At 33.6% G+C, this 12,167-nt stretch overlaps 1 protein-coding gene across 1 annotated transcript; it reads left to right on the plus strand.

The window, feature by feature from the left end:
- Positions 1 to 640: 640 nt before the first annotated feature.
- Positions 641 to 11,424, plus strand: tmem218 (transmembrane protein 218). The gene is made up of 3 exons (XM_028466179.1): positions 641 to 1,020; positions 2,651 to 2,753; positions 11,122 to 11,424. The coding sequence occupies exons 1-3, from the start codon at positions 911 to 913 to the stop codon at positions 11,254 to 11,256; spliced, it is 348 nt and encodes a 115-aa protein (XP_028321980.1). The 5' UTR covers positions 641 to 910; the 3' UTR covers positions 11,257 to 11,424.
- Positions 11,425 to 12,167: the final 743 nt, after the last annotated feature.

The raw sequence follows: 12,167 nt of genomic DNA on the forward strand, positions 1-12,167 counted from the left end.
TTACATTTTGCAAAATCAGAAGTTTTTGAAGAAAAGTAGAATTATTTTTATTTTTTTTTTAAATGCGTAAACAATTCCTTCTTTCAATATTCTGACATTTAGCAAATACAAATAATTTTTAAAATCCTACTTAACCTAAAACAGGAAAAGTTTATTCTGATTTCTTGTCACACAGTGAGAGAAAAAAAAAATCTGTTTACATAGTTTATGTAAATATCTGGTTTCCACTGTGTTCTATACTAATAATACTGAAATCAAGTCAGTATAAATAATAGCATTTTTAATAATAAAAAAAACAAAAAAATGTTTGCAGTGCTGTTATAATTAGCATCTTAGCTGTAAATACTGACAAGTGATCTTTATCAAAACAGAAATATCTTCAGTTCCTCTAAACTTCATCTATAAAACTCAAAACATCATCCACTCGAGAAAAATAGTTTGTGTTGAATTTAAATGAAGGTAAATGAATTGTTCTAGATCTAAGTTCCATAGATTCCTATTGAACTTCTGAGCTCAATACGCTTTATTTTTTAAATGAGCTGCCACTAGGAGCGCTGCACATGCTAGTAATGTCTCGTTTGATTGGCTCATTCCTTTCCTTGTTTCATCCAATGAGAATCCAGCTTGCTGTTACCAGGAAGAGCAGGACGCCATGAAGAATACTCAACTTTGCTGCTAAATTCTGACGATATATTGTGATGAGAGGTTTGTTTACAACCCGCTGGACGTCAGATACATTATAACGGACAGTATTAACGTGTATAAACGAGTACACGGTGAACAAAGGACGGCTTTAGCAGTGTTTCATCAGTGCTGGTGTTGCTAATGTAGCCACCGTTAGCCACCGTGTTACAGGCTGAATAAACTAGCTTAATTATAACCGAGTATAGAGTGTTAAAGACGGGCAGTGATGGCCAACACGGTCCTGGAGGTCGGAACCGGAGTGTTCATCATAGCTTTGGTTTGGATCTCAGCTCTAGTGTTTGGAATGTTCTTGATCAGAGCCTCCGGAGCTGCTAAGTAAGTACACACACATTTTAACATTTATAAACTAAATGTTTATCGTTTTAATATTTATAAACTAAGTAATTGTAATTAAAGATGTATTTAATTACATTTGGACTTGGCAAAATGTAATGAAAGGAATCTCCAATTCCAGCTCACCATAGCTTTCCATATTTCAAGATATTTATAATTTATTAATTGATATTTACAATTAATTAAGGCCTCGGATAATGATACGGATACGTGCACCACGTGACTTAAAATTCCGTCAGTTTTATTTTAGCTCATATTTATTTTTAGCTACCCCACTTTACTCTTTTATTTTAGCCCGAGCCCAGGAAACACCCTAAATGTTTATTTTTCTCGTATATGTAATTTTAAAGGTGGAATTTGCCGTGTTAAATATGTTAAAATGAAAAAATCTATATGTCAAAAGCAGGATTCGAACCCACAGCAGCGGAAGGTAATTCCATTTACAGATATCCATATTGTAATTTATTTCTTCTTGTCAAAATTAAAATAAAATACTGAAAAGCGAAATGTAAATATCTCAAATTCTATGGAAATCATGTGAATTCAAGATGTGTCTGTAGATGGAATTATGATTATGACTAATCAAAATGACATAGTAGAGATATTAAATTGGAATTACTAATATCTATAATTCATTTGCAGATGTCCCTAATTCACATTTTTGATATCAGAAATGACATTGTAGATAATTAGACATTACACATGAATGACGTATTGTCCACTTATAATCAAAATGATGTAGATATCTCAAAATGGAATGATGTATGTATAGAAATAATTCAATTGTGGAATTCCGAAAATGTTGTTTTCAACTCGGCAGAATGAAATTATAGATATCTACAATGTTTATTCCAGATATTCAAAGTTAGTTTTTAAATGTTAAAACAGCTTGCTATAATAAAATGAATATTAACATAAATAAACCCCTAAAAGATCAAACAAATAATAACAACCCCTAAACTGAAGTCAAGCGCCATGCAGTAGGTTTTATTTTTATTCTGTACCACCTAGGGCTGCACAATTAATCAAATTATAATCCTGATCACGATTTTGGTAAAAAACGATTAAATAAATCTGACTGTCTGCGATATTTACATTTAAAAGACAGGCTCTGCACTCTGTAATAGTGGATTTATTTATTATTATTAGCCTTTGGTACAGTTTAAATTATTGGGTTAATTAAAAAAATGTTTAGTATAATTCTTATTTAAAGCTTCATTTTGCACTGAAATTTGTACACACATTGTTTGTTTAAAAGCAGTGCAATAAAAACAGATTTTGTTTCCCTAACATGATAATAATTATGATTATATTTGTGATTACAATATTGATAATCCTGATGATCATTTTGGCCATAATCGTGCATCTGTAATAATGTGCCTCACCTCACTTTATAGTATTTTTAATTATTTGTTTTGTTATTTGCTAAAGATGAATGATATAATAGAGCTATCCCTAACCCGATTCAATATTAATATTGTATATCAGTCTAATTATCAGCCTGAGTCTAAAGTCTCATATAAAACCACTCTGATTTATTGAGGTTATCTTTCAGGGTGTTTTATTGATTGTTGAATATTTTGTGTTTCAAACCCATGTTGTGTTTCCTCAGGTTAGGAGTCATTCCTCTCTTCCTATTGGCTGTCACCGTCACCTTGGTGCTGCTGCTGTTTCCTAGGAGCCCAGAGACGACCACGCCTTTTAAAGAGACACAGGTCAGCTTTATTATTCACACAGAATCAGAGCACTTTGTTTGTTAATGTCTGCCTTTATGTTCAAAGATAATATAGAACTCTTACTGCACTGGTATCACTTCTCATTGTGCTTTTATAAGTGGATGGAACATAATAATGCTGCGTACCTGAGACATGAGTCTGAGTCTGCATTTAAAGATGAATAGTGGCCTAACGAGCTCACTCCTGATTGGATAGTCAACAAACACTCATTTTTATGACGGAAAACCATTTATTCATCCATTCATCACATAAACTAGACCAAAATTTATGCTTCTTCTTATTTTTTTATCTGCAAAGAGATTAAAAAACATCTAATACAAAATAACAATATCTAAATACTTTGTTTTATTTCATTCAAGACATTTTAAAACACATTTATTTCTCCTTCACATTGAAAAAAAAACAAAAACATGAATAAAAAGGAGCAGAAAGAAGTATAAACTTTTGAAGAAGTTGAAATTCTTTTGTCACTGTTCTCAATTTGAGTTTTTTTTTTTTTTTGCAAATTTGCAGATAAGATTTTTAAATGAGCTTTGTTCATGGTTTTTAAAATATTGTATTTTACCAAATTTTATGAAATATGCTGTATAAATATAGGGTTTGTTTGTTCCCCCTTTCCATTTCCACTAATAAATCTCAGCTCTCGTTTCTGTAAAAGAAAAATGTGGTTTGTGTTTGATTTACAGCCTCTGCCCCACACTTTAATACAATCAGTCAGATACAGAACAATCAGTGAGTTTTATATATATATACAGTATATATATATATATATATATATATATATATATATATATATATATATATATATATATATATATATATATATATATATATTGTGTTTAATCTATATGTGATTTCCATGATAACTTAAAAGTTAACCATCTTGATTGTTTTTTTCTATTTTATTTCCTTCAATAGATAAAGAAGCTTTATAACTTTTGCTTTTTGACCAAAAATCATGAATTTAGCTTTACTAATATTTAAGGACAACCTTTTAATATCAAACAATTTCTTTTTTAAAAACTTCCTAATTTCATTCTCTACATCTTCCAAATCGTGATTTTTATCTTTTTATCCAGAGTAAAATAAGGTAGTATCATCTTCAAATAATATACACTGAAGTAAATATGACACTGACACAATATCATTTACATACATGAGAAAAAGAAAAGTACAGGACCAAGGACTGATCCTTGGGGTACCCCACAACGGATATTACAAACATCTGATTTTATTTTATTCATTTGGACAAACTGTTTCCTTTTTCCCTCCTATACCATATTTGTACATTTTAGCTAATTTTTTTTACAAAATGAAATGAAAGCTTCAGCATTTAAAAACACTTAATACAAATCAAACACTCGATCATGTTCAGAGCTCATATGAAAAAACACAAACTAGGACAGTGACTGAAATTGATGTCGTCGTCATTGTTTATTTGTAACGTGTCTGAAGAAAGCAAATATCACCACCTAAAACTGACTAACATCATATCTAATCCAATTCCCATCCTGGGATGCTCGAGCACGTTCTAGAGATGTGTGTAAAACATTCAGCAAATGAATTCCATGTAAGATGGTGAAAACGTTACAGACACAAATCAAAGACTTAGAACTGCTGAAGCACACGCTGTTGTTCTCATCCACTACTGATGCCAGTGTGACCCCAAAAACCTGGACACAATTGGAGTGACATCATTTCACGGTAACCAAACCAGAACAAAAATAACTTCAACTGAATCACTGAAATCACAGTAAGAATGAAGTAAAATCACTTTTTGAAGAAACGTTTCCACTTCAACGCTGTCTTTGCTTTCTTCTGGAGCAGTGTTTCTCAAATGGGGGTACGCCCTCCCTTACAGGGAGTACTTCAGAGCGAGTGGGCAAATTAACAAATCAAATCATAAAAAATATAGGGTTTTATAATGTTTAATTTGAGTTGAAAAATTATAATCATAACAAATATTATCAACAACTCACAAAACAACAACAAAAACACACAAAATAAGAGAAAAATATACTGAATAATAAAAAGAACACACAAACAACTACAAAATACACAAAATTACACCAAAAATACAGAAAAACCTACAACAAAAACACACTAACCGAGACCAAAATACACAAGGTCACGACAAAATACTCAAAAAGAAGAGAGAAACATAGAAAACGACATAAGAAACAACCAACCAACACCAAAAACACACACACTGAGAGACAATCATTTAAATCATACCAACAACACACAAAAATGACTACAAAAATACACAAAACTAGGCAAGACCTGTATTCGCAAGGTTTGTTGTTTTTACTAATGAAATTGAAAGTAATAATGCAAAACACATTGAAAGGAAATGTTGTTCAATCGTACCAGAGGCGAAGTTATAGGAAAAAATAATTTTTAAATATTTTTATATGAACTTTAACCCGTACTGATCTTTTTACTGGTAGGTCATACAGCTTTGGTCCAATAAAATAAAATACTCCACTTGAGATGAGTTTTTTTATAAATGTAAGCATCAAATTTGTACGATACATATTCGTAGAGATATGGAAATTGTTGTTTTTTTTTTTTACACTTGATGTGACCTTGACCTTGACCATGTCATTTTTGCTCCAAAAAAGGTTGACTTCACATCCTTGACATTGACCCATAAGATGACATATGTGTCATTAGTGCTGTATTAATAGCCTAGGAGGAGTTCTAGGACAAAGGAAAAATAACAACTCTTACAAAAATTTGGCAATTATCAATTACCAAATTAAATAAGAGAAAAATATACTGAATAACCAAAAGAACAGACAAACAACAATTTAATACACAAAAATGACAGCAAAAACTCACAAAATGATGATAGAAATGATCTTGATTAGAACATGAATTGATTCAATTCATTCATTCTCTTATTTACGAAATGAGATTCTTTAAAATGTGTGTTATCACTCATTCATTCTATCATTGTGATCTATAGATGTTTTTAGAGTAAAATGTCGTCGCACATAAACGAGGGACTTGGATTCAAAAGTAAGAGAAAGGAGAACTTGAGCCAAAAAAGTTTGAGAACCACTGTTCTACGGGACTCCAAATCCCACAATGCAACGTGTCAAATACAACAAACCCAATGTTATTTCTAGCAGCATTTTTGGTCATAGACATTTGTGTGTGAGTGAATCCCTGACAGAATTACTTAGAATTACTTATTAGAACTACTTTTGGATGATACACAGATAGAGTTTTAAATATGTGCTTTGACTATATTAAATAGACTTATTTAATGACAAAGGCTGGTAGTACACAGGACATCAGCTGTACGTGTTCACAGTGATTATAATGCAGAGTTCAGCATCATAGCGATGCCTGTACATACTAAAGTATGCACAGAGGAGCAGTGTGTCTTGTTTAGATGCTAACTATGCTAACAGCACAGTGTACCTGTAAATAGTCTCAGTGTTTGCTCCTCTATGTGTGAGTGCTTGTCGCTCCTCTTTATCTACGTCCAACAGCAACACAGAACAAACACCCCCCCGTGTTGCCTTCAGGGTCGTGCCAAAAAGCCGTCCAGATCTGCCAAGCAAGCTGCCACCACACACACACACACACACACACACACACACACAGAGCTGAGCCACGTTCTGGACAGCCTGTGTTTTACAGCCTTTGTGGAAGCAGATAGCAGACTGTGTGTGTGTGTGTGTGTGTGTGTGTGTGTGTGTGTGTGTGTGTGTGTGTGTGTGTGTGTGTGTGTGTGTGTGTGTGTGTGTGTGTGTGTGTGTGTGTGTGTGTGTGTGTGTGTGTGTGTGTGTGTGTGTGTGTGTGTGTGTGTGTGTGTGTGTGTGTGTGTTCGGGGGGGGGGGGGGGGTAAATGCTCTCTAAGGCTTCCAAACCACATCAAGTGAATCCTGTTTCAGAAAAAGACTCTGACTACAGTTGTCCCCCTTTATTTAGCAACAATAGACTCTCTGTACAGTGTGTGTTTGTGTATGAATGGGGAGTGTATGTTATTTAATGTGTGCAGCCTTAAAAAAACATTGAAACAATTTAATCTTTCTAAACATTAGTCATTGGTCTTTTTGTTTTTGTGACTATTTGCCTTAAAACAGTGTTGCTCATATGGGGGTACACGATGGCACTACAGGGGGTTCTAGAGAGAAAGAAAAAGGAAAATTAATAAATTAAAGTATTAACAATACAACAGCAACTCACAAAACGACAACAAAAACACACACAATAAGAGAAAAATATACTGAATAATTAAAAATGATGATAGAAATGATTTTGATTGGAACATGAACTGAAAATACAAAGGTCAGTGTATGAACTGGGAATGTATCATATCGTTATTTAATGTGTGCAGAATTAAAAAAAAACATTGAAACAATTTCATCTTTTTAAATGTCAGTTATTTGTCTTTTTGTTTCTGAGTATTTACCTTAAAATATCTGATCAATGACAGAATGACAGACTTTGATATTCTGGAGAAGAGGGAAAAGTCAATCAATCAATTGAGATCAGATTTTCTTTTATGTTTATTAATGAAGTTTACGTTGTTGGCAACATCCTAGAAACAGATTATTAATAATAATAATCATCATAATAACAGGCCAAGAAGCAAACTCTATGGAGACGGTGGCAGCGTTTACTGCAGCAGCACATGTAGCGTTAGCTCGTTAGCATTAGCTCGTTTGTTATTAAACCCAACTTTGAGGTATAGTTTAACACATTCATTGATACATGGCCATGATCTGCTGTTTGTTGTCATATGGTGAATTGGTCCTAGTCAGCTTCTGTACTTTTATCACTTTTATCACCATATTGGATTTTGAGTTCATTTTTGGAATTTTGACATTTCAAGCTTATTCTTTAAATTTTGACTTCAATCTTGTCTTTTTTTACTTTACCTCGTCATTATATTTCAACTTTTTTCTTCAAATTTTGACTTTAAACTAGTCTTTTGTACTTCAATCTTTTCTTTTTGACTTTATTCTCGACATTTCAACTTCATTCTTGATTTTCCCAAATGTATTTTGTCCTTCATATTGTCCCTCATCAGCTTCCGTATCAAATCAATAACGACCAAACAACGATCAAAGAGTCTCCATCACTTTGGGTTTATCTGGAGTTACTAAAAACTTCTATTTCACAAGCTGAGCGTGTGTGTGTGTGTGTGTGTGTGTGTGTGCATGTGTCTGTGTGTGCGTGCACGCGTGCGTGTGTGTGTGTGTGTGAATAAGTGTGAGAACGAGAGGGAAATGTTGAACCTATATCATACTGCCTATTAAAGCAGTCCCAGAGTAGAGGTGGTTCACTGCACATACACACACACACACACACACACACGCACACACACACACACACACACACACACACACACACACACACACACACACACACAGACACACACACACACACACACACACACACACACACACACACCCACCCAGTGGTACATTAATAAAACATGGCCCACACTTTGAGCTCCTGCTTGCTGCATAATTGGGAAATTAAAAAGTGAGATGTGTTAAATGTAGCCATAAGAAATGACATAGATCATCCCCACCTCAGCTACACTCTCACACACACACACACACACACACACACACTACTGGGTTTATTATTATCTTCAATTATCTGTATTCTGCGAGCAATGAGAGCGACTCCTGATCTCCATTTTAATGCTCAGCCATGTGCCGTCAGCGTTGTGTTGATTAAGTGGTTTTGTGACAAACTGACTCTACTAACAGAGGAAACATCAGCATCCCTGCAGCACCGCAGCTATAACGGCTCTAATTGAAGCCTCGTGGCTGGTGTTCCTGCTGATCCTGGATGAGGAACCACAGGGCCCCAAAATAAAGAGTTCACAGAGAGAGAACACGTTAAAACAACAAAGTCTTCTTATTCAATCACAGCTTTATGAGTCAAATATATGTCTGTTCATCACGTGGAGTCATTCAGATTAGATTAAAGCTGCAGGTTTATTTAGTTTAGGTGGAATATATATATATATATATATATATATATATATATATACATATATATATATATATATATATATACACACACATTATGTTTGGACTGAATGAGAAATTAACAATCCATTCATTGCGTTTCATCTTCAATTGATACATGTCATTGTAAATGTTTTGATCACAGTTTTCCTCGACTATGTTGTTCTGACAATAACTAAACTAAGACTAATTAAAAATAAAATCAGCAGTAAAGAAATTATTAAAATCAGCAGTAAAAAAAATATTAAAATCAGCATCAAAAACATTAAAATCAATAATAAAAACATTAAAATCAGCAGTAAGAACATTTAAAATCAGCAGTAAAAACATTAAAATCAGCAGTAAAAAAAATATTAAAATCAGCATCAAAAACATTAAAATCAATAATAAAAACATTAAAATCGGCAGCAAAAACATTTAAAATCAGCCGTAAAAACATTAAAATCAGCAGTAAGAACATTAAAATCAGTAGTAAGAACATTAAAATCGGCAGCAAAAACATTTAAAATCAGCCGTAAAAACATTAAAATCAGCAGTAAGAACATTAAAATCAGTAGTAAGAACATTAAAATCGGCAGCAAAAACATTTAAAATCAGCCGTAAAAACATTAAAATCAGCAGTAAGAATATTCAAATCAGCAGTAAAAACATTAAAATCAGCAGTAAGAATATTCAAATCAGCAGTAAGAACATTAAAATCAGTAGTAAGAACATTAAAATCAGTAGTAAGAATATTCAAATCAGCAGTAAGAACATTAAAATCAGTAGTAAGAACATTAAAATCAGTAGTAAGAACATTAAAATCAGCAGTAAGAATATTCAAATCAGCAGTAAGAACATTAAAATCAGCAGTAAGAACATTAAAATCAGTAGTAAGAATATTCAAATCAACAGTAAGAACATTAAAATCAGTAGTAAGAATATTCAAATCAACAGTAAGAACATTAAAATCAGTAGTAAGAACATTAAAATCAGCAGTAAGAACATTAAAATCAGCAGTAAGAACATTAAAATCAGTAGTAAGAACATTAAAATCAGCAGTAAGAACATTAAAATCAGCAGTAAGAACATTAAAATCAGTAGTAAGAACATTAAAATCAGCAGTAAGAATATTCAAATCAGTAGTAAGAATATTAAAATCAGCAGTAAAAGCATTAAAATCAGCACAAATACTACGGATGATAAAGCACTGACTTCATGATAAACAGGAGTTTGATCACACAGGGGTGTTAAACTCTTTTTAGTTCAGGGGCCAAATAAAGAGCTGTTTGATCTCTAGTGCCACAGATTTCATGTGGAAAAAACAAGTAATTTCAACATTATTGTGCTTTAGTTTGCACTTCTTCTTATACTTAAAATACAGAATATGTAAGAAACCAACAATATCCAAACAATAAATGACAGATATCAGTCCCAACAGGATCTACACTTTACATGTCTTTACTTTTGTGACCAATTTCTTTTTAATTAAGAGAAACATTATGTAAAAACGTGAAGAAAATTTAAGTATTTTGTAAGAATTTTGAGTTTTTTCAACAGTTTAACATAAAAAGAATACTACAATCATTACAGGAAAACTGTGATTTTCATTTACACAATGGTTCATGTTTTCAGTTATTTTTACTCTCTAAATGGATGGTATTAATAATAATGCATTTCTTTGGATTTTATATAGAGCTTTATCATAGACACTCAAAGTCGCTTTACAGAATAAAGGCATTATTCTTTTACTCCACACTTAGTGGTGGTAAGCTACTATTGTAGCCACAGCTGCCCTGGGGCAGACTGACAGAAGTGAGGCTGTGTTACACACACTACTACTCTCTGTCCTCCACTGACATCTAGTGGCCACTAGAGGGGGTGCAGACCTCAGCAGCTCTTTGGTTTCTAAATGCACTAAACGGGTCTCAATCCTGGTTCCTGGAACTAGTTCCTGACTAATGGATGGTTCCTGACTGATAGATGGTTCCTGACTAATGGATGGTTCCTGACTAATGGATGGTTCCTGACTGATAGATGGTTCCTGACTGATAGATGGTTCCTGACTAATAGATGGTTCCTGACTAATGGATGGTTCCTGACTAATGGATGGTTCCTGACTGATAGATGGTTCCTGACTAATAGATGGTTCCTGACTAATGGATGGTTCCTGACTGATAGATGGTTCCTGACTGATGGATGGTTCCTGACTGATAGATGGTTCCTGACTAATGGATGGTTCCTGACTAATGGATAGTTCCTGACTAATGGATGGTTCCTGACTAATGGATAGTTCCTGACTGATGGATGGTTCCTGACTGATGGATGGTTCCTGACTGATAGATGGTTCCTTTGCTCTGCAGATTGTCGACTCCTTGTTCATCTGCCGCTACGTGCTCCTGGCCGTGGCCTCTCTGGTCTTTCTGCTGGCTTCCTTCATGCTGCTTCCTTTTCATTTCCTGGAGCCGGTGTACGCCAAGGCCTTAAGGACGCAGTGAGATCATAACACAATGTAGGACCAGCCTCTCTATGGAGACATTGTTCAGTGTGGATCCTAAACGGGCTCAGCTGGAGACCTGGATGTGTCCTCATCAATGACAATACTCTGATTGTCTCCATTCAAAGACTGAAAACATCATCTAACAGTATTTCTAAATAAAAACTACTACGACTTTAAATGAAACAGTGTGTGGGACTTTTGTGATTGATCTCTAATCACTTTGTGTTAGTTTGTTCTAATAATTGTTGAACAAAGTTGCAGTCGCTTTATTTTCCTGCTCATAGTTTTATCTTCAGTAGCAGAAACCAGATATTCCACACAACTACATCACTGTTTGTCCTAAAATCTTCTAAATGTTCTTATTAGTAGATCAATGTCTAATAAACACATTATTATACACCATTATCATTTAATTTCCTTTTAAAAATAGGACCACTTTATAGTTTTAGAGCCTGTGTTCCTCCATCTTGAAATCATGTGACTGATGATGTCACACTGCCTGTAAACATCCATAGTTTTCTATTGGACTGAAACATTCATCCTGATTTATAGATCATTTAGTAACTTTATCAGTCACTAGAACAACTTGTGATGCTTTTGGTTGCTTTAAAACCAGGAAAAGTTAAGGATGCGTAATATTGTCTGAAAACATGTTGGTGATGGTTTAGTCCATGTCATATATATATTTACATTTCAGGAGGTCAAGTCCAGCATTTTGTATCAGAAGGTTTGTCACATTTCCGTCTCTTTGTAATGTATTCCACCCAAACCACCCGTTTAAGAGAAAAACATCCATGTAATGGTATGTTCATGTCATATTGCCTGATTATTATTATTATTATAGTGATTATTATCACTAAGTACTGAATTAAGAACATTCTAAAACCTAATATGTTTTTAGTTTTTTTT

Source organism: Gouania willdenowi, chromosome 14, assembly GCF_900634775.1.
Source record: "Gouania willdenowi chromosome 14, fGouWil2.1, whole genome shotgun sequence".
In the NCBI taxonomy this organism is placed as follows: Eukaryota; Metazoa; Chordata; class Actinopteri; order Blenniiformes; family Gobiesocidae; genus Gouania; species Gouania willdenowi.